The 23,792-nt window shown below is 43.1% G+C and overlaps 1 protein-coding gene across 7 annotated transcripts in view; it reads right to left on the minus strand.

The window, feature by feature from the left end:
- LOC114461760 (leucine-rich repeat-containing protein 24-like) overlaps positions 1-23,792 on the minus strand; it is a 69,759-nt gene that overhangs the window by 44,287 nt on the left and 1,680 nt on the right. For 3 of the 7 annotated variants that reach the window (XM_028444096.1, XM_028444097.1, XM_028444099.1), the window contains exons 2-4: positions 14,912-15,093; positions 10,907-10,993; positions 8,494-8,685 (exon numbers count right to left, since the gene is read on the minus strand). In XM_028444096.1, coding sequence (XP_028299897.1) covers positions 8,494-8,685; positions 10,907-10,993; positions 14,912-15,076 — 444 coding nt within the window. In that variant the 5' untranslated portion in view covers positions 15,077-15,093. The remainder of the gene's footprint in view (positions 1-8,493; positions 8,686-10,906; positions 10,994-14,911; positions 15,094-23,792) is intronic. The other 4 variants (XM_028444100.1, XM_028444101.1, XM_028444098.1 and 1 more) reach the window with 3 other exon arrangements.

The following is a 23,792-nucleotide window of genomic DNA, read 5'->3' on the forward strand; positions in this document are numbered from 1 at the left end:
TCTGGTGACGCCCCTGAAACAGAAGGGTGTCATTCTAATCAGGAGGGCCTTTCAGGAGGCTGGGTCATTGACCAAAGACACATGGGACAAACCATTGTCTAAGGAGCTACGCGGGAAGGCAATTGAGCTTTTCACAGAGTATGCCCGGTTGAATACCATCACTTTCCCGAGGAGTATTACACCTTCTGGCTGGATGGGTAAACCCTGGGGGATCTCATTCTCCGACGGGAGCTGTAACTCTTAAGGGGCAGTCCTCTACCTGCGTTGGGAGACGTCAGAGGGTGTCGTGATTTGGCTCGTGGAATCAAAGGCTAAATTGACTCCACTCGACCAGAAGGGCGACGCCGTCAAAGCAGAGATCTGCGGAGCTGTCTTTGCTGCGTGCCTGAAGGGATATGTACTGAAACATGGGCGGTTGAACGTGGACAGGTGGTACCACTTTGTCGACAGTCAGATTGTGTTGGGCGCCATCCAGCTGGAGAGCTATGGGTTCCAGACCTTCTTCGCCAATCGTGTGGGTGAGATACAGAAGGCCGGACCTGTGACTGACTGGTGGTGGATCCCGGGGCAGTGCAACGTGGCCGATCTAGTCACAAGAGGGTGTTCCCCTGAACAGCTTGACAGTGATTCCCTATGGCAGAGAGGTCCCGAGTTTCTAACCAGGCCGGTAAAGCAGTGGCCTATGAAGTCTGCTGCAGAGGTGGCCTCCAGTACCAGGGAGGTCGTGAGTAAGCTCCAGAGAAAAGCTTTCTCCGCCGTCATGACGAGAGTCCAAGCAAAAAGGTTGTCTACTCTGGACAATTCTAGTGGAAATGCTACGGGATTGGCGTCGGTAGCATCTAACACCCACAGTACGAAGAGGTTTTGGGGTTCGGCGCTCATAAGTCAATGGATCTGTCAAGGTTCGATACACTAACCAAACTCTGTGGGACGGTGAGATATGTTCACAGAGCCGTACACTTCTGGTTGCTCAGCAGGGGTCGAACCGGCGAGCGAGGACAGTGGGAGGCAGTGCTCACAGTCCAGGAGCGTGCTGAAGCGTTCCAGGACTTATGCCTCGCTGCCCAGTCAGGCGTGACATTCCCCACAACGACCATCAACCGCCTGGTTGTGAACAAGGACAATGAGACAGGCCTCTTGTTGTGCTATGGCCGGGTCCAGTCTGTTAGTGAGGAGAGATCTGGGGTTCCGCTGATCCCCTACAAAGAGCGGATCAGTACCCTCCTTGCCGAAGAAGGCCACCGCGCTAACCATGAAGGTGTTGCTGGCACCCTCCTTCGAACGAGAAAAAGGGCCTGGGTAGTGCAAGGTCCTAGGGTTGCACGCAAAGTAATCGACTTATGTGTACATTGTCGGATGTGCAGAGTTAAACTATGCACTCAAGTAATGAGCGATCTTCCCACTGTACGCACAAAACCAGCAGCCCCTTTTGAGTATACAACGTTGGATTTGTTTGGTCCGTACACAGTCAGGGACTCAGTGAGGCGGCGAAAAAAGAAGGTTTGGGGCGTAGTATTTAGTTGTATGGCCTCAAGAGCGGTTCATGCAGATGTAGTTGAAGACCTGTCAACTGAGGGTTTTCTCAAGACATATCAGCGGTTGACCGCTCTGAGGGGCCACCCCAGGAGGCTCTGGTCTGACCAGGGGACCAATTTCGTGGGGGCCAGACCTGCGCTAGAGGATCTCTACAGTTTTCTGGCGTGTATCGACAAAGAAGGAGTCCAAAAGAGAGCGGCTGTGGTTGGGACTGACTGGTTGTGGGAGTTTAGCCCAGCGGACTCACCGCATCGTAATGGGGCAGCGGAGGCAGTAGTCCGTGTGCTAAAAAGGTCATTGAGCAGCGTTGGTGAAGAAGGAAACCTGACTACACTGGAGTTCCAAACCCTCCTTTACCTGGCTGCTAACCTCTCCAATGAGAGGCCCATCAGTGCCAGAGCTCAGGTTCAGGACGAGACTGTGGACATTGTGACACCGAACTCATTGCTGTTGGGTCGGGCGGGGCCCAGAGGTGACAATCACGGTTTTGACTTTCCTGCCTACCCCTTCAGTCGTCTGCGTGCAGTCCAGGTGGAAGTGGATGAGTTCTGGAAACGTTGGAGCCAGTTGGCAGGGCCTCACCTGTTTGTTCGACAGAAGTGGCACGCTACTGCTAGAAACGTCTCAGTTGGAGACGTGGTCTGGGTGGCGGACCAAAACGCTCTCCGGTGTCGATTCAAACTGGGCCGTGTTGAGGAGGCGTATCCAGATGATAAAGGAGTTGTCCGGGACGTGAAAGTGAAGACTTGTCATAGTCGTCCCCTCAATCTGTCCCAGGCAAGGATGGATAAGGAGTCATGTCCTACCACCATACTCCACAGGGATGTAAGGAGGCTGGTAGTGTTACTGCCAGTAGAGGAGCAAGGGAGCTTTCGTTTCCTCCCCTAAGTACCTGAGAGGTGCTTATGGACTGTGGTCATCTTAATGTGGGAATTCTGACCAAACTGTTTCAGTGTACAGTTAAATGCTGTCTCTTTAATTTTGTTGACTGAGGGGTTTTTGCATGTTCTGTGCATTATTTTGTACTGTTAGTGGTTATTGTGGCCTACTCGGTCAATGACAAGTAGCCCAAGTGGGAGGTGTGTGGAGTTCTCCTATTTTTTACATGTTGGTGTATAATTTATATTTGTTTTGATTTATCGCCAACCAAACACCCTGTATTATGTTATGGAATTATCGCATTTTTCTGTATTTTATTTGGGGCGGATTAATCTACGAAAATCTAGGGAGTGACGTGTGTTACCCGCATATGTGTTTACCTGTCGGATTTCATTTGTACGGATGTCGCTGTTTTGACTGGTGAAGCTGAGCTGGTGAGTTAATGTGTAGATGTTAAACCTGTGTTAACTACTTAAATGTTCATGTGTGCAGTTCATACAGTCGATAATATGTCCGTGTTGTTAATGTTGTGGGTGTGTTTGTTTTATGTCGTTAGAGTTGATTACCTGGCTGGCAAACGACACGGTTACTGTGCTAATAATAGTTAGGGTTGAATGGAAATAAAACTGTTAAAAGACAGCAATCCGATGTCCGAGCTTGAGTGACACACTTTTCACCAGTTGAACACACCCTTTACGGTGGGAGTTAGTGGATTAAAGTTAGTCCATTAAAACCGTACAATGCAGACCAGTTCAAGCGATCACGTTGACATGATGTTCACTAAAGTTGCTGCCCTCTCAGGTAAGGCTTTCCTGAGCACACACCTGTTACACTTCTTGACTTTCTTTTCAATGTCAGATGCCATTCTCGGCCAGTAGAATCTGGCTCTGACCAAGTCCAGTGTGCTGTCTTTTCCCATATGCCCCATGTTGTCACGCAGGTTTGCTAAGACAGTCTCAGAAAGTTCTTCAGGTAAGACTAGCTGATGCTGTGTGTGCCCTTCTTCTTGGCGTGTTCTATAGAGGATGCCATTCCGCAGTTCAAGCCTGATCAACTCTCTCAACAACAGAGGTAGGTCTGGAAGCTCAGTTATCACAGTGGGTGGTGGTTTCTCACTACGCTCAATCTGGGAAATGACATGTCAAATGCACTGGTCAGCTCTCTGTTTATCTCTGAGATCTGCCTCTGATAGGTGCGGGACGATGGGAAGCCCTCATCTTCATTTTCAAAGCTGTCAGGTACAGCATCTCCAGACATAGCAAGGCTCTTGACGAGGGAGATACTTCAATCAATGCCCATTCCATCACTGTCACAATAAATGAGTTGTCTCTCACAGATGGCATGCCTGGTCCACAGCCTCAATGTTATCTGGATCTGAAAGATGGTGTTGTGTGAACTGGTGGATCCTGTCCTACTCCTTTTGAGTTGAGGGGTTGTCACCCAGGTTGCAATGGGGATGTTGCGATAGGGCATCAGCATCTCCATTCTGCTTCCCAGGGCGGTACTGGAGCTCAAAGGAGAAGATAGAGAGAGCAGCTAACCACCTGTAACTGGTTCCCAGAAACCAAGTGCATATGAAGGCAGTCTTTGGCTTGTCAACCTCGTCAACTACAATCTGATAGTAGTCAGACTTTAGATTGAGGATGCTGAACCACTTGTAACCGGAGAGTGCTGTGAAGGTGTCATCCATCCTCGGAAGTGCATAGGCGTCTTTCACTGTCTGCAGGATCAGTTTCCTGTAGTCAATACAGAGGCATACCTGACCATTCTTCTTCCTGACTACAACAATTGGAGAGGAGAATGGAGACTCACTTTCATGAATCACCCCAGCGATAAGAAGCTCCTGAAGATGTTGACGAACAGCTTCTACATCATGTGGGTGTATCGGCCGAACTCTAAGTTTGAATGGTGTTTCATCAGACAGTCTGATGTGATGCTTGACTTTGTCTGTCCTTCCAAAGTCAGTGTCGCTGTGAGCAAAGACCTCAGACATGCTGTTCAATTTTCGAGTAATTCTGTCTTTCCATTCTGGAGGGACCAGGGACTCACCAAAGTCAAAGGCTAAGTCAGCTGCATTGGAGCGTTCTGATTCAGATGGCTTTGTCACACTCTGTTTGTGGAACAGAATGGCTTGGATTGCACTGAGCTCAGCAATCACTCTTAGCTGGGATAAAAATGTTGGTCATTTGAGACCACAACTGGTAGTCTGCCTGTCTGTCTGCTTGGTAGATCAATGAGACAGGGCTTTATTAGCAGCCCTCCAGGCAGAGAAGATGATGAATGATACTCCATGATAGCAGACCTTTCAGTATGGAACTCTTTAACTGATGCCACTGCCTCCAAAACAACTGTTTCTCCAGCTGGAATGAGTTTTCTGTCTCTGCCTTGTATCCTCACCAGTCCAATGTTGCTGTTTTGGCTTTGTTCCTGTTGAAGTACTTTCAGCACTGCTGTAGCTGTTGGGGACAGGATGGTAGCTTGCGGGACTGTTCTCTCTGAACATACCATACACTACATCAAGTGTGTTTGTACCATCCAGTACCCTGAGGTGCTGCTGTCTGGAACAACCAAAGCCAATGTTGGGACTTCATATTCAGGGCCAACAAACTGTTTTGGGAAGGTGATTGTGACTTCAACATATCCATGGTATTTGATTGACCATTGGCCCCTTCAAATTCCAGCAAATTATAGAGTGGTTCAATCTGTTGCTCGGGTAGGTATTCATCATAGAAGGATTTGGTGACTGTGGTTATTTGTGAAGCTGTGTCTAGGAGACAGCTTTTCGTGCCTATCAGTTTTTCGGGACTCTAAAAGAGTATTGTCTGACATTAGATTGGTTCAAACCAGTACTGAACTTGGACTTGGCGTCACTTTTGTCTTTAGCAGGGCGTTGGTGAACTGCTCCAGCCTCAGTTTGCCCTGCAACTAAGACTGCATCTAAAAATCCCTATTGTCTGGTGAGTTTTCCTTAGCCTTCCAGAGGCGGCGCTTTCTCTCAATTGATCCCTTTTTTCATTGACGTGAGTGGGGCTTGACCTGTACTGCAAATAGAGGGGATTTGACCATCCTCGCCGCAGTTGAAACAATACCAAGGTCTCAGCTGGGTGTTTGTCTTTGAGTTGGTGTGTTTCCAGCTTGGTGCTCTAGGGTCAAGTTTAGATGTTGTCCCACCTGATGGATGCTCAGTATTTCCCTTGGTCTTCCGGGCCTTCTTGGCTTTCTTAGACATCAGCTTGGTGAGTTGGCTCTGCAGAGACACCACCTGCTGTTTAAGCTCTGTCATTGAGTCGGACTCAGGCTGGAATGCTGCCTGTTTGCTGCAGATGCATGCACTCTGAGAACTTGCCATGGCCCACTGCTGGTGTGAGCCAAGGTGTTTCTTCATATGTGTGGTTTTAGCTGCCTGCCTACCGTCCTCAGCACGGATTATTAACAGGACCTCTGAAAATGCTGGTGGGTGACTTTTCTTTCTTCGAGGTTGAGATCAGACAGCAAGGTGTTGTCCCAACACCACGACAAAACTGTTTGAGAATGTGTCGATCTGCTTCTCCAGCAGCAGCTCCTCCTTTCTTAACAGCCAGATTCAGGGCAGCTTGAAGGCAGCAGAGGTAAGTAGAGACCTTTTCCCCAGGATGCTGAAGAGTATGCATAAACCTGGCGAAAAGCTCCTCGCTGTCCTCAACTGTTCCAAAGGCTGCATCCAGCAGTTGAAGGTAGGTTTCAGGAGTAGCTTCAGGGCTTAATATTTTGACAATATCTGCTGCAGGGGAGAGTAAACTTTCAAAGATTTTCCGTGACTTCTGAAGATTAGACAGGGCGGGGTCTTTCCTGAGACGTATAGCATGTGAACGCCATGTGTCGTAGTCTGTCTCACTATTGGGGATCTTGCCTGAGAATGAATGAAGCTTGATGGGAGAGTGTGAATATGCGGTTAGTTCATCTCTCCTCACAATGTGCTCAACAATGACCTTTTGAATTTCAGGTGGATTCAGGTCGCTCTCTGCATTGGACAGACTTCGCTTCACATCAGCTGGTGGGCATTGCTCAGCACCACTATGAATGAGACCTGCCTGAGAAAAACCTGAGGGGTCACTGATCTCTGACATCATGTCTTTCAGCACCTCTTCGTAGCCTCTTCCACTCAGTTTCAGTAACTTCTTGATATAATCAAGGTAGGCTCTGGTAGCACTGCAGCCAACTTTAGTGGTGTACACACTTGCCAGAGCTTGAACGTAGTATTTTACATCTAGATTGCCTTTAAGTTCATGTGTATAGGGAAAAAGAGGGGCTAACGTGTTAATAGCAGCACCACTTTGATACTCAATCATCAGGTTTTTAAAAAATGTTAATGTCAGTAACTGGGACAAGTCTCATGGAGCCATACTTCTTTTTAGTAAAAAGTGATCTATAGACAGGTAAAGAACTTACACACTTGAAAATTGTTTCACACACTAATGTGGTTCACTGCTGACACATAACCAGGCTCCTGGCATGGCTCACCACTTGTAACCCCCCTTTTTAGGTAAGTGCGGTTATTAATTAAAACTGGGCTAATATAATAAACTCTAGGTACGACTATGGAGCCTAAAGTAGTAAAATGTCAGCAGAGAACAAACAACACAAAACAGATACGTTTGACAGAATATATTATACAAACTTAAAGACAGTTGTTTACATTCCCTGCCTACCTAAGCTGGCTTCCTTAATGCACAGGCACAGAATAAAAGAACCTCAAACAAAAACAAAAGGATCCGTGGAAGTTCTTGGAATGTGCGTGTATTTCTTTGAGTATGAATGTTCTCTTCACTACCCGGGTAGGTTTACATGTATTCTTATCTGTATGAATGAAATGAAGACGCAGGATGACAATAGTTCCAAAGATGCCACGGCTGGCCACACCAGGCTCCTGGTCCGTTCACTGCCTTCTGCGGTTGGCTTGCCACTGACCGCCAGGGTCAGATTCAGATGATCTATCCCTCTATAAAACCAATCGGAGGTATCTTAAAGAGCTCACTGAGTCATGCGGCTCAGTTCTCTCTCTCACAGCTTTTAACCAGTCCGTGAGGATCCTTTGACAAGTCTCCACTGGGGAAGGTGTTTATTTTTGTAGAACGTTCCCTGGCTTTTTGGCGGAGTAGAAAATTGCACTCCAGTAACCTTATATGGGTTACAATTGCAAATGTTTGTTGACCTCAATGGGCGGAGCCTCCAAACCAAGAATATTTAAGGACGTAACATGTTAAGGACGATCAAATTCAGCTGCCTTATTTATCAACACCCAATCATTAGTATGCTGGGATTTGTCAGATACACATGTTTCTTAAGTCCCATGGTTGTCTTGTTGTACGACCAAATGTGCATTCACATTTGGACCCGTTTTCACGAAAGGTTGATAAATGAGGTCCAATGTAGTTGATGTAGGCTTGGATTAGATATATCATATTAATGGAACATTTGACGAGGAAGGACTCCATAAGATTCTGACACGTCGTACTCTTTTTCAGACTTATGAAATGATTTATTTATTGCTTGTATTTTCTAATGGAATTCTATACTGCTGAATTGAAATGTGTTTGTCCAAAATTAATAAATAAATAAATGATAAAAAATTTAACAGTAGCATTGAATGTGTGTTGATCTGTGTGTAGTCTAAATGTGACTGTATATCTATATGTGTTAGGCCTGTGATAAACTGGCTATGGTAAGAAGGGATGGAATAGATGGTTGGACCTCCAAAGACTCTCCTCAGTCACTACTGTGGATATCTCTAACCTAGGGCTGGACCCAAGTTTGACATCAACAACTTATACTTTGAGCAAAGATTATTTTGGAGGAATCAAGCATTGTGTTCATTTTCACAATAGAGTAATGAACATTTAAGGTCAAGAAGTCATTGTCATTCAGTTTTTTTTAAAGCTGTGGAGCATATTTATTTACATTGTTTAAAGTTTGCAGCTAGGCTAAGGCTAAAACTAAGACTGCAGTAACATGTACATTTATGGTACTGTATATCTGTACAGCTAAAACAAGCCCCTGAGCTTCATAACATTGAACTATGTGTGTTCTCTGATGTTCTACCTGTAAACCATGGAAGGTGTGGTCCAACAACTGTATGATGTCATTTCCTGCCAGATAGAGAATGCGGAGGTGTTCGAGGCCGTGGAACATGTTGGCTGTCACTAGGTGGATCCGGTTCCCATTGAGAGCGAGCTCCAACAGCTGGCTTTGGTTCTGGAAAGATCTCGGCTCCACTGCAGAGATGCTGTTGTTCTGGAAAGGAGAAACACAAAGTTTCTACTGCTCGTTGAAGTTTGGACTGTGCGGTTAATGGCCATGGTTCCGTACTGTGGTCAGGACTTGGTGTTTATCAACTGTTCTCCTTACTTTGGTCAGATTTTTGTGGAACAGTCTCCACTTCCTTGTGTGAACATGTTAAATAACTTCTCATTTTGTTTGTTTAGTCTTCATCTCTATGGCATTATTTTTGTGCCACATTTATGAGCAATTACTGCGCAGTTTTCAGCACAAAAATATACGTATAAACTACTAACCACTGTACGGGAGACAAACACAGGACATGAGGCTGCACTACATAATCTTAAAATGTCATCGCTCCTTAGGCATTTTGCTTTTGGAAATAGAGGCCAGATGTGATAATTTGATCCATATAGAAATGTCTTACTTCCCTCTGCTGACCAATCCATTTATTCTGATAACAGCTAAGCATGGCGCATGTTGCATCTTTTCACTGTTGGTTTTTATTTCCAGAGGTGGAAAAATATTAAAGGTGCAGTCTGCAACTCTTATAAAAGTGACTTTTCTCATATGAAAAAACAGGCTCATTGAGTCCCTCCTGCTGCTCCTGCAGCCTTTGGCAGATTGCCAGAATGCACCGCGACCAAGCAAAAAGAACCAATCAGAGCCAGGATTGTGTTTGATGGACTAGCTGACAGCTGTAACACACAGGCCCTGCCCCTTTCCCGGGGCTGTAGCGCCATCTTTTCTACAGTGTATGGTCTGGAGGAGTAGGAGATAAAATTAGCAACTTTTCTGCTTCCAAGGTAATTACTGCTGCTTGATTTACATTATGTTTGATTTGTAATTGTTACACTAGAACTCTGTGGTGCATGTGTTGTTTGTGTGTACGCAGCAACCTCTGTTTGGGCTGCTGTAAGTGACACTGTGTTGTTGCTCCTGCTGCTGAGGTGTGTGCACATTGAGAGAGAGAAGCGCTGCAGTAATATGCTTTTAACAGAGGACGTTATATTACTGTGATGTTGCTGTCGGACTAATGTTAGCTTGATAGCTCCTCTGAGGGAGAGACTTTGGAAAGTTTGGAGGCAGGGCAAGAGAGCAGCGGGGAGAGAGGGATCTGAGAGTTGCGGACTGCACCTTTAGGAAACCATTACCCTCCTTATGTTCATCTCAAATACTGGAAATCAACATTCAGTATTTGTTTAAATCTCTAAAAAAAAACCTCAAGCAAGTGATTATGAGCTTGTCTCTATGTTAGCTATAGTCATAAGTGGATTTAATGATCTTTCATACACGTTTAAAACTTTCAACAAAGTGATAACACTATGAACACGAACTATAAAAATATCTTTTAACATGTTATATATATACATACATATAGTTTTTATCTTATTTTCTGTTTGTTTTTTTATTGTCAATGTTATGTATTGTGTTTTAACCATTTTTTTTTTTAAATTAACAATTAAAAATACCACAAAGCAGTCACATATTTAAATGTGTATTATTAAAATATTTAACAAACGTCGTATGGTCAGTTTTCAATCAAATATCACATCCCAGCAGCTCCGTCGTAAAGATTGCGAGTGAAGGAAGTGGCGTAGGGTTTGGGTTAGGATCACTTCCTTGCGACGTAAAGATTGGTTGCCAAAACAGCCAAACAGAATTTGCCCTGTCTGGTCTGACTCCTGATTGGTTGACTTTGTGGCACATCGTAACGCTGTGTCATGTTGAGCGAGCATACAGACAGAGCTGAGCGCATAGGGAGTGCAAAACTGAGAGCGAGAGAGAGAGTACGAGCGAACAGCGAGAAACACTATGAGAGAGCACATGGGGAAAAATGAGGCAAAATGTTGTTAATGCATGCTTATGTGTATTCAGCAAGCATGAAAAATTATTTCTTGAACATGTTCTTGATTATTGTTTTCTCAAACTACTGTTTTGCGCTTTATTATAACTTTTACAGAAAATATAATTTTGAGTTCCTGCCAAAAACATGTTTTTGTGCTCAAAACATTTAATTGCTCATAAATGTGGCACAAAAATAATGCCATACATCTCCTGGTGTTTCACAAGTACAGAGCCTTGAATAGTTTTAGCCTTGGTATCACATTATGACTGAATAATCAGCTCTGCTAAAAAGCACTGATTAACAAGCACTGTGTGCGTTAAAAATATGTTTTGATGCATTTAACTGTAACAGTACACATCAACGCATCTAAGTGTGTGTGCGTGTTACCTGCAGGTATAAGTAGTGCAGGTTTTTTAGCCAAGCAAGGTCATGTTTGTAGATTTGACCAATCACGTTGTCCTGGAGGAAAACAGTCTACAAAGAGAGAAACTAAGATGAAGAGGAATAAACAAACATCAGGGAACATCTGATCACAATTCCAAAAACTCGGCTCATTTGGATTGTTAGAATAATGTAATATGACAAAATATTTCGAACATCGTTTTTCTTGAAATATAACTTGTGGTTTGCTTTGAAAAGAGCTGATTGGCTGTCACACTAGAGACAAACATCACATCAATTCTTGTCTCGACAACTTAAACCTGCCAATATCTTCATTGCTTCATTTGAGATACAATGAAATTGCCGCAGTTCATACATCGCCCAGTAAATATATTTTCTTTTTCATTTGTCTTTATTTTGGATTTGGCCATACAGGCTTTAGATGAAGTCCACACATCTATCTATAAAAGCAAGGAATCTCTGTCTGTCAGTTGGAGGCGCATCAAAAGCTTGAAATCTCCAAATACGCAGCATCCGCCGCGCGAAAATCTTCAAAACGCGCTGCACAGGCATGGGAGACGCTGCGGGATCCCTCTACACTCTTAAAAGCTCGTCCATCATATATTGTGTATGTAACCCTGGCGCTTTTGATGTGTTTGGTGTGAACATGCCATATGACACGTTGATCCCAAATACCAGTTTTATGGAATAACCACTGACTCCTTCCCTCTGTTCACGGCCACTACCATTATACTTAAGCAGGCTCCACACTTGTCACCAGACTGGCTGAACAGATTACACAACACAATAAGCACAATGGGCTCTATTCTCCCATGTGCGCAAGTCCAAAAAGCTGAGCAGCAGCATTGTTTTTGGCTGTGCGCTTCTCCCCCTGTACTTAAGTCAGTCGCGCAGCGACTTCATCCCAGTTACACACTGGGTGGAGCGTCCTTGAAATGTGGTTGTTCCCATTCAAATCTGGCTTTACGCGCATTCTCCGGTGTGCGTAAGTCGTTACGCGCCTCTCACCCTGGAATAAGTGCAGCGCCCCGATAAGGTGAAACATTATATTGCACTAGAAATATGGACTTAGTTACATTTGAAGCCACACGGGCTTGTGCGTCAGGCAGCAGCAGCTGTGATCACTCAGCTGCTGCTGCTCGATTAATTAAAACTCTGACAGACGCAGACTTCTCTCCACATTGGTCACAGTGATTCAACTATTTTCATACTATGTCCAACGTAAAGTCACAGTTTGATCCACTAGAGAGTGCATCAAGCTGTCATATGCAGATGAGGATGGACCAGAAACTGTTCCTACACATATTGGTGGCGCTGTTGTTGTTGGCTTATGCATGCTTGTGAAGAGTGGCTGCTAATGTAACCAAAATATAAAAAATATTAAGTACCAAAGGCGTTGAAGTCCGGTCGGATATGTCAATCCATCTCTTGCAGGTGATGAGCAGATGTGATGACCAAAAACCAGGATGATGTAGTTGTGCAGTAAACTCCACACGATGTCGTTAGCATGTTGAGCGCGGTAAAAAACCATATATTCTCCAGCACCACACCTGAAGCTCATTACAGCCTCCTTTATAGCTGATTAAGCAGGAGCGCCCTCTGCTGCTAATATTGCTCCACCACATATATTAATAATTAATAATTAATAATAATTAATCAATAGTTCTGTTTCACTGCAAACATCCCTCTGTATTAAAGCAGGACTCTCTGCGGCCGGGTTATTTCCTCATATGTCCAGCGCATCTAACTCGGTCACGCTTTACAGCGATGTTGATGATGATGACGAAGACGACAATCAAGGAGAGCGATTTTAACTGTGACTCGGACAAAATGCAGGCGATCCTCAGTCATTCTGCAATAATCTGATCCAATCAACCTCTTATATCATTTATCAGGATCAGGAATCAGGATCAGGATCAGCTTTATTGACCAGGTACAGTTTAGAACAATACAAGGAATTTGACTTGGTAGTTGCAGTGAAAGAAGACACATCAACACACCGGAGCAGCCATTTGCGGCGCCCACATATTTAGGTGAAAAAGGGATCAACAACAGGAGGAGAGGAGGGGTGAGGGGAAAAAAACTGCCAGTTTGAAACTGATTTCCCTAAACAGAGAAAGCAGTGTGAAACCAGGAAAAAAACCGCCTCCGCAAACATAAATGCAAGCATGACACAGTCAAACAACTCGAGACAAGGCATGTGGGAAGGGTTGGGTGGGAGGTTGGCTGGGGGAGGGGGTCAGGTGGGAAGAACAGCAGGATTCCAGCCGTTTGGGGACATGGGCGTGCTGCCAATGGGCGCTGCAACCACGCCTCCATGCAGCTGCGGATGGGAGGTGGGGAAAGATGGCCAACAAGGCATTTGAAGTTGAAGACCTGTAGCTGCGTTACTGACAACCAGATGATGTGTGGAAAAGTTCAGCATCAACAGTTCCAGGTGGGAATGTAGGGAAGGAGCGGGGGGAGGGAGTGGGGGGTAAGAGCCGCCATCTGCAGAAACTTCCTGGTGATAAGAGATGAGACAACCTTGGCTTTAGCCTTGGCTGGCTGGGGAGCCGAAAGGGAGATAAGCAATGTGATTTGATACAGGCTATGTCAATTTCCAATAGCCTTCTGTCCTGGGTCTCTCTGCTGTAATCCAATGAGTGGCCTAGTTTCCACTTCCAAGCCGGGTCTCCAACTTCTCCCAGTTGTTATCCATAATGCATAGACGATCCAAAAGCAGCTCTTGCTTGCTTTTGATATCAATCAACACATGAGTCTAAGTGTTCAGAGCCCTGCTACATCATTCAGAAATCACTGGCAGCTTTTCCAAAACAGTCACCAGCGTAGTACGGTCTTTTCAATAGAGTAGGAAGCCACCAGCTCCGATCAGCAGCATGCCTACTATCATTATTCCAATCATGTAGATGTCCTCCACGTCTTCCACGGAAAGGATGGACAGACACACAACTTGCCACTTGTTCCAAGGGTTAAGTGCATATCCAGCCACAAACGTCCCGCTTAGACATGCGGGTTCACCACCCCCGGTTCTTTTCGTCAAAAAAATCTGATTGATAGCACTGAGAGACCAACTAATTAGTTCCATTATTCCGGTTTTGGATGAGTTACAGAGAGAGGCTCTTGTTAGGCTCACAAGACCAGACAAAGCAGCAGCTGGGAGAGAGAGATAAGAATGGAAGGGAGGGAGAAACAGAGGGTGCGACTGTCCTCGTCAAGAGAAGCAAGAAGAATGAAGGCATTTCAAACTAAAAGTGAACGTTATCATTTTCACAGATTTCAATGACATTTACAAGCATTGGGAAAACTCCAGGTTCCATGATTTCTAGACAGCCCAAAAAAAGACATCACCGCCTCCTTTCCTTCAGCCCGCCTTCATTCACACGTCGTGTTTTTTGGCTCCTTACGCGCGGTGGGCGTGTCAGCAGCCTGGACTGGAAAATACGCGTTGGAGAGAAGTGCGTAACTGCAGGCACGCAAAAAGTGCTTAAGAATAGAGAATAGACCCATAAATGCTCAAGTATCACATCTCACTTTAAAACAGTCAACTCTTCCTCACCCTTTCCATTTAGTACCCTGACTCCCTGTTCCCTTTCCCCTGGCCTAGGTGTAACACTGTCCTCTCTTTTTATATCCTCCGTAACCTTAAAGCAAAACTGCACACCTCAGGGTATGCAATAATCATGCATCTTGATATGCCAAACCTGTGACGTGGGATGGATTATCTCAGCAAAGGAGAAGCGCTCACTAACACAGATTTAGACAGATTTGTGAACAAAATTTGAGAGAAATTGGTCTTTTGTATATATAAAATATATATGTATCTTCAGCTCAAGAAAAATGGGAGCAAAAACAAGTGTTGCGTTTCAATATATACATATATACACAGTACATATATATACACACACATATATATATATCCTTGATGCCCAACATAATGAAGCCCTTTAGCTATTTGAACTCAGGTCAGTGGATATTGAATGAACCAACCTTTGTAGATGGAGGCATGTGTTTAGGGATGCTTTTCAGCCCAGTAGATCCACACTCCACAGTGAGGCTGTAGCAGCGACAGCCCACAGGGCAGAGGAGAGACGCTCCGACCGGAGCGTGCAGTGACCAGAGCAGCAGGGACAGAGGCAACAGCAGCACACCCATTACCTCGACAGACAGGGCTGATCACACAGGGCAGAGTGCTCCATTAACAGGATAAACAAGTGACAATGGTGAGTCTCACACAAAAGCAAACAATAAAATATTAGATTGAATGAAAATTTAATGACAATGTCTTCAGGTAAGAGCTTCTACGCAGCCCGTAAAATCACATTAATATTTATCTTTAGATTTATCTTCTACTGTTTCAATTGCCATTCTGGGATAAATGGAACCATTGATGATAAACAGTTAGGTGCAATAAAATCCAAAGGATCAGGGAAGCAGCTGATCACAGGCTGGAGTTCAGAACAGCTGCTGTAACACAAATGAAGGAGGTTACACAATGTAATTTCCTCCTGCGTGACAAAACAGGCCCGATGGCAGTAATTAGGAACAGATAAAAGGTCTGAGTTTCCATAAAGAAGATCCTTAAGCGTTTAGACAGACACTCTCTGTGATTCATCCAGAAGAGAAAGCTGTCCACATAAAACCAAATATTTTTTAAAGTAGTAATGTGTTTTGTTCTAATGTTGGGTAATTTGAGCAAGAATATGTTGCTTGACAGTCTACGGGTAACATGACTTCCTTCACTCATCATACATAATGCATTTAAATGTATCAAATATAAAAATTGCAAATCAAATTGCAATCGCAATATTGGTACAAAAAATCTCAATTAGGTTTTTAGTCAAAATCATGCAGCCCAACTGTGTAAGATCATTAAACAAAAAATCATCAGCAGAATTTGTTCATTGTCACATAATTGCTGCTGCCTGATATCAGGGAGCTAAGGATAATTAAATTACAAAATCAATACCAAGCCCAGAGACTAGTAACAGGCAGGGTTGAGGTCAATTACATGTTTCCATTACAATTGCATTTTCAATTATCCATGTTCAATAAAACTCAATTACGATTACGTTGACCGACATTTTTTCTAATTCTAATTCAAATTGCAATTATTATTTTCAACCTGCAAGTTTTTTTTTATTTTTTTTTTTTATCTTGTCTGCACATTCTGTTGAAGGTTAACACTACAAGAAGTGCAATCTTTTAACAGCAATGCATATTTTGTTATTGCAATTAAATAAATTTATTTATTTCATTGCATAATTGTGACCATCACCAGCTCTCCCTAGGGAAGGGTAAGAAATACTTTATTAAAGGGAGGGTGTAAAAAAGAGAGGGCAGTGTTACACCAAGGTGAGGGGTTGGAGAGGGCTGGGGAAGTTAACAGGGAAGAGGGATACAAGATAGGAAATGGAATGGGTGGGGAGTAGTCGATAGGTTTCAAGTGATGCGATGTGAAATTGTGGTTGTGTATATTGTGCTTATTGTTGAGTTATCAAGCCAGTTTGGTGACCGGTGTGCGGCTTAGGAATAATGGTGGTGGCTGTGAACAGAGGAAGAAGTGAGTGGAAATTCCATAAAACAGGTATTTGGGAACAACGTGTCTATGGTTGAGCCCAGTATGAGTGTTATCCCACAGCCCAAGGCCAGTGCATCTATGACAAATGTATTTCCAAGAACCGCCACTGCAAAACCCACGAGCCGCCCCCGGGCCCGAAGAAGCAGCCAGGCCAGCAGCAAGAGCGGGCAATCTGGGGGCCCCCGGCGACCACCCCACGGCCAAGCAGCCCCCCGAACGCCCCCAAGATCCCAAGCCGAGAGGCAACCATCGCCCCCCCATACACACCCGAGAAAACCCCAAGGAGCCAAGGACCCAGCGCACCACGCCACCGATCCAACCCCCAACCGGAGTCTCCCCGCCGGCCCCCAGGCACCCCAACCTAGCCCCCCATGGCGCCCCAAATCACCTTTTGTTGATGGCGCCCGCGCCACGGGCAAGTCAATTACAATTACAATTACATTATCAATTAATAAAGTTCAAATACAATTAATTACAATTACTGAGCCTTTACTAAATAAGTCCATAAAAGATATCCTTCCTCTTATGTTAGCTTTCTGTTAGCTTCTACGATAATAACAGGTCAGTTTTGACCATGTCTTAAGTCGGCTGTAAAAATAATAACCTACAAAAATATATCTATCACCTAATTTGTTTTTTTTTTAATCTCCTAATATCCATCAAGATATTGGTTTTAATCATTTCAATGTGGGCATCTGTGCATTTTTTCTGTCAGTATACCCTCAATTTAAATGTTTCTAAATGATAAAATGATCTGAGAACTGACAGGTAAACGCAGTATTAAAACGTTTTAATAATTGTTAACTGCAAGTATGTGTAAGTCATAGAACTTACATGGTTGTCCAGTTTTGGGTTTAATTAAACTAGTACAGTGGCCGTTGGAAGTATGTATTCATATAGTGCGAACTTAAGTAGAGTTGTCAATTATGGCCAAATGTGTTTGAAGGTTGAATCTGATAAAAGACACATATAAATTAGTATAAATAAAACTGTTTTTTAGCATTTAACATTTCTTAGTGCAGATGTGCATATCGCACGCGTGTGTGTGTAAAATCCCCAGAAAGCTCCTCCGTGTTTATCATGACATCATCAGTTGGAACATTCTAATTGGAACTCTGGTGACATCGTCAGTGTTCTAAGACAATGTTTAACAGGAGTTCCACAGTGTGGATTGGTCATCATGACCAAATTACTCCAAAGTTACGGATGCACACACTCGGGGTATTTGGAAGCCGTTGACAAAGTTTCAGGTCGAACAAATACCGCGTCTGTGAGATATTTGCTCCACAAACACACACAGACCTTTCTTGCATTATAGATAGACTAGTACAGTGCCCGTCAGAAGTATGCATTCATGTGGGAGCATAAGTACAGTTGTCAATTATGGCCAAATGAGAATATGTTTGAAGGTTGGATGTACAAAGAGGTGTACATACTCTGTACTCTGTAGTGTTATAAAGGGGTATATTTGCGGGTGCAAAGTAAAATAGCATGTGCGATTTCCCTGGCTTAATTGTATGGGACATGTGCATGATAAATGTGTTTGTTGTTTTTTTATACTCATTTTTATAATTTTTTTGTTTGATGTATTTTTCTGTAATGTATGTGTTTGGGGTCATTATGTGTATTTTTATATCTTTCTTTTGTCTTTTTGTGTATTTTTTGTATATGTATTGACAATTGACAGGAGTTCCACAAGGAGTCCATTACATTGCTGGTGGATCCTGGTGACGTGGTGACGTATCGATCATTTCCTGTTTACGCTCTACCGCTGCTTGCAGCGCTCTACTACTGTGTTCTGCTAACGCTAATCAAACTTGTTGACATTGATATTCTAGCCTTGAAAACACTTGTTTTTTAATTTTTTACCGTACAGTTAAACGTACGAAGGTTAAGTAAAAAGCAACCTCGCCTCTTAGAGGCAGCGTAATCGCCTTTAAACTTCCTTTTTGTCCTTAGCTTAGCTTAAATTTAGCACCTATGGCTTCTCTCTCCTCTTCTCCGCTCTCCTGCCCGGTGTGTCAGATGTTTAGTTACTCCTCGTCCTCCTTTAGGGACAATGGTAGTTGTATAAAGTGTAGTGTACTGTTAGATATGGAGGCGAGGATCAACAATCTGGAGAAGCGGTTCCGCACCCCTGATACCAAACCCAAAGCTAGCAAGCAGGACCTAGCCGGTGCGGACCGTGCTAGCGCTAGCTCTAGCTTAGCTTACCCCCCGGGCAGCAATGACTGGGTTACTGTCCGTGGTAAGCATAGTCGAAGGTCAAAAAGCCGCTCGGGACACCACCATGTTCACGTCTCAAACAGGTTCTCCTCCCTCCGTGAGGACAACACACTCACCGGGGAACAAACTCTGATAATTGGCGACTCCATAGTGAGAAACATAAAGCTAGCGAAGTCAGCGGGCATCGTGAGGTGGATCCCAGGGGCCAGAGCGGGCGACATAGAATCAAATCTAAAGTTGCTGGCAAAGAGTAACCATAAGTTTGATAGGATAGTCCTCCATGTCGGCACTAATGACTCCCGACGTCGTCAGTCGGAAGCAACCAAAGTGAACATTGAATCAGTTTGTGCTTATGCTAAAACAATGTCGGACTCCTTAATTTTCTCTGGTACCTTACCAAATCTGATCAGTGATGACATGTATAGCCGCATGTCATCATTTAACCGCTGGCTATCGAGGTGGTGTCCAGAAAACGAGGTGGTCTTCATTGAAAATTGGAGATCCTTCTGGTGAAAACCAAACCTGATAGGAAGAGATGGAATCCACCCTACTTTGGCGGGAGCATCTCTACTATCAGAAAACATGGCACAGTCACTGTTATGACATCTCATGAATGAGACCATGTTACAGAGGTGGAGTCCTCCACGCCCCTCTGCGCTTGCCTTAGGACAGTTTCCCTCCCATTGCTATTATGATAGCTGTGTTCATCGCCATGACAACTGTTGTGATGGTGATGAATATTATTTTATAGAGACGGTGTCTGTCCCCTGACACAAATTTCACAATAATTTTAACATAAAATCAAATAAAAGAGGTATCAATTATAAAAATCTGAAAAAAATTTAAATCTCAAATATAGAAACACCAAAACATAGAACCATTAGATGTGCTCTATTAAATATTAGATCACTGAGATCCAAATCTCTACTAGTAAATGACCTTATCTCAGAAAATAACTTTGATTTATTCTGTTTAACTGAAACATGGCTGTATCAAGATGAATATGTTAGTTTAAATGAAGCCACTCCTCCCAGTCATTTAAATACTCATGCCACGAGACATAGGCCGTGGAGGTGGTGTAGCAGCTATTTATCATTCCTCTCTCCTAATCTATCCTAAACCAAAGGCCAATTACAATTCCTTTGAAAGCCTGGTTCTAAATTTATCTCATACCGAATCAAAAACCTGCCAGCCAGTCTTATTTGCGATAATTTACCGTCCTCCAGGCCCTTATTCTGAATTTCTATCAGAATTCTCTGAGTTTATATCAAACTTAGTCCTCAGTTCTGATAAAATACTGATAGTAGGAGATTTTAATATCCATGTTGACAAAGATAGTGATAGCCTGAGCTCAGCCTTTATGTCCCTAATAGACTCAGTTGGCTTTTTTCAAACTATTAATGAAGCTACTCATCGTTTAAATCATACTCTTGATCTTGTTCTAACATATGGCCTTGATATTAATGAACTAAAAGTCTACCCTGAAAATCCTCTGCTATCAGATCACTTTTTAATATCTTTTAACATTATCCTAGAGGATCTCGCACTGTGCAATGAAATAGTTACGACTAGAAATCTGTCCAATAGTGCTGTGGCTAAATTTAAAGAGGCCATTCCTGCTGCCTTAAACTCAGTGCACCATCCAATAAATAACTATGATATTAATTATAACCCCTCTCAACTGGATCTGCTTGTCGATAGCTCTGCTAGTCTACTAAAATCCACCTTGGACTCAATTGCCCCATTGAGGGAAAAAATTATTAAACGTCAGAGGAAAGCTTTGTGGTTTAGCTCTGAAACTCGCACACTCAAACAAACAACCCATAAATTAGAGAGAATGTGGCGCTCCAATAAAACAGAGGAGTCACGAATACTCTGGCAAGAAAGCCATAGTAAATACATGACAGCCGGTGCTGGTTTTATTAGATCTTAGTGCAGCTTTTGACACTATAGATCACTATATTCTACTAGAGAGATTAGAGGAATTACTTGGAATCACAGGGACTGCCCTAAACTGGTTTAAGTCCTACCTATCTGATAGGTACCAGTTTGTACATGTGAATAATAAGTCTTCTGTGTACACTAAAGTAAGCTACGGGGTTCCTCAGGGCTCTGTGCTAGGTCCAGTCCTCTTCTGCATCTATATGCTCCCCCTTGGTAATGTTATGAGAAAATACTCTGTTAACTTTCACTGCTATGCTGATGATACCCAACTGTATGTATCAATGAAGCCAGGTGAGACAAATCAACTATCTAAACTTGAGGCCTGTCTAAAGGACATTAGGGCCTGGATGGACCAAAATTTTCTTCTTAACTCAGACAAGACTGAGGTCATTGTACTGGGCCCACGACACCTTAGAGAAACCTATGCTAGCCTAACTGCCCTAGATGGCATTACTCTGGCACAAAGCACAACTGTTAGAAACCTTGGGGTTCTATTTGATCAGGATTTATCCTTCAACTCTCACATAAAACAAACTTCAAGAACTGCCTTCTTTCATCTCCGTAACATTGCTAAAAATCAGACCTATCCTGTCTCAGAGCGACGTCGAAAAGCTAGCCCATGCTTTTGTTACCTTTAGACTGGATTATTGTAATTCTCTTTTAGCACGCTGCCCGAGCAAGTCGCTTAAGACACTTCAGCTGGTTCAAAATGCTGCAGCACGTGTACTGACTAAAACTAGGAGAAGAGATCACATTACTCTTGTATTAGCCTCTCTGCATTGGCTTCCCATAAAATATAGAATAGAATTCAAGATTCTTCTTCTCACTTATAAAGCCCTAAATGGACAGGCACCAGTCTATCTCAAGGAGCTTGTAGTGCCATACAATCCCCCCAAAACACTACGCTCTCAAAATGCTGGCCTACTCGTTGTTCCATTTGTCTCTAGAAGTAGTATAGGAGGAAGAGCTTTCAGTTATCAGGCCCCACTTCTCTGGAACCATCTACCAACCACGGTTCGGGGGGCAGACACCCTCTCTACCTTTAAGGTTAGGCTCAAAACATTCCTCTTTGGTAAAGCTTTTAGTTAGGAACCAGCTCATAGTTAAGATGCAATAGGCATAGACTGCCGGGGGGATCTGGCATGCTCGGTTGGAGAGGGCATTAAGAGAGAGGTCATTTAGGTTAGAGAGGGACCGGAGAGGGTCCCATTCCTCTCTAACACTCCCTCTATGTCTGCTTCTTCCCTTGTGTGTTTGCTCCTGTACTCCTTCTGGCTTTTGTCTTGCAGGTCCGTGGGATCCTCAGTGTGGAGTTACAGAGTCTCAACAACTCTGTCTCCACCCTTTCCTCTGCACACACCCAACACAGCATAACATGGATGGCTGTCATCATGGCTCCTTGCCGCCATGATAAATTCATGTTGGGTGTGGGATACATATGTATGTGTATATACGTATATATGCATATGTGTGTATCCATAAAATGAAGAGTCCGTCCTTAAGACTGCTCTACTGTAAAGTGTCTTGAGATACCATTGGTTATGATTTGGCGCTATACAAATAAAAGATTGATTGATTGATTGTTTTTTGTTGCCATTGTAGTGTGATTCTGGAATCATTTTGTGTATTTTTGTATCTTTTTTGGTGTAGTTTTGTGCATTTATAGTTCTGTTCTGTGTGAGTTCAGTATTTTCATCCCGGTGTAGTGCACGCACGCGCATCAGCCGTCTGCGTGTGTGTGTATGTGTGTGTGTGTGTGTGTTCACCTTGTAGCTGCTAGCATCTTTCTTAGCACATAGAATATTATAAGAACAAACACTCACTCTTGCGCAGAACAAACAATAATTATAGTGGAACAGTGTTGTGGACCCATCCGCTCACAAAAACGTTACATTCCTCTGTCTGAAGAATCAGAATGTTTGTGATATAATCAGCTAATGACCGTCAGCACAGTCACCGCCCACAGTCATGGAGACGAAGGAGAAAGTGAAGTCCGTGACCCAAGATTTAAAGTAAGCTTGGAATCACAGGAATAATATTAAATAACCATGAAATATTAACTTAAATGACACAGTGACGTCCTGAACCTGGAACCAGAAGTAGCGCCCTCAATACTGCGCTCCAGATGCACACACTTGGAGTACTTGGAAGCCATTGACTAAGTTTCAGGTTGAACTCATTGAACTCACACCGCGTCGGGGAGATATTCAACGCACGCACGCACGCACACACAATCCCTGTATTTATAGATAGATAGATAGACTAGTACAGTGCCCGTCAAAAGTATGCATTTACAGTATGTAGGAGCATAAGTAGAGTTGTCAATTATGGCCAAAGGAGTATGTGTTTGAAGGTTGGATGTAAAAGAGGTGTACATACGCTGTCGTGTTATAAAGGGGTATATTTGCCAGTGCAGAATGTGGGTGCTTTTTTCCTGGTTTAATTCTATGAGACATGTGCATGATTAATGTGTTTGTAGTTGTTTTTTTTTTTTTTTGTTTTTTTTACTCACTTTTATATTTTTTGTTTGGTGTATTTTTCTGTAAAATATGTTTTTTGGAGTCATTATGTGTATTTGTGTATCTTTCTGTAGTGTATAATTATTGTTTTTGTTGCCATTGTAGTGTGATTCTGGATTCATTTTGTGTGATTTTTGTACAAATATTTAGTTTTGTGTATTTTGAGCCATTTTTATATTTTTGTTTTACTATTCTGTAATGTATGTTTTTTGGAGTCATCATTATGTGTATTTATTTTTTTTTAGTTGTCTTTTTGTGCATTTTTTTGTCTAATTGTTTTTGGTTACCATTGTAGTGTGATTCTGGAGTCATTTTGTGTATTTTTGGTCTAAATTGTTTAGTTTTTTGTTTTATTTTACTCATTTAGTATATCTTTATTATAAATAAATACTGTGTGTGTGTGTTCCCGTGAAATGTTTGAGACGCTGATAACCAAACTCCATAGCCATTGTAGCGCCAATCAGAAAAACAACAAAACTGCACTAAACAAAATGTAAAGCTCCAAACTAAATGAGTGAGTAAGTAAATTAAAGTATTATCTACAATTCGGCTGTCGTTTTAAAAAAAACAAAAATCACTGTTTACCTTCGAACCGAGTGGT

This window comes from Gouania willdenowi, chromosome 4, assembly GCF_900634775.1.
Source record: "Gouania willdenowi chromosome 4, fGouWil2.1, whole genome shotgun sequence".
Taxonomy (NCBI): Eukaryota; Metazoa; Chordata; class Actinopteri; order Blenniiformes; family Gobiesocidae; genus Gouania; species Gouania willdenowi.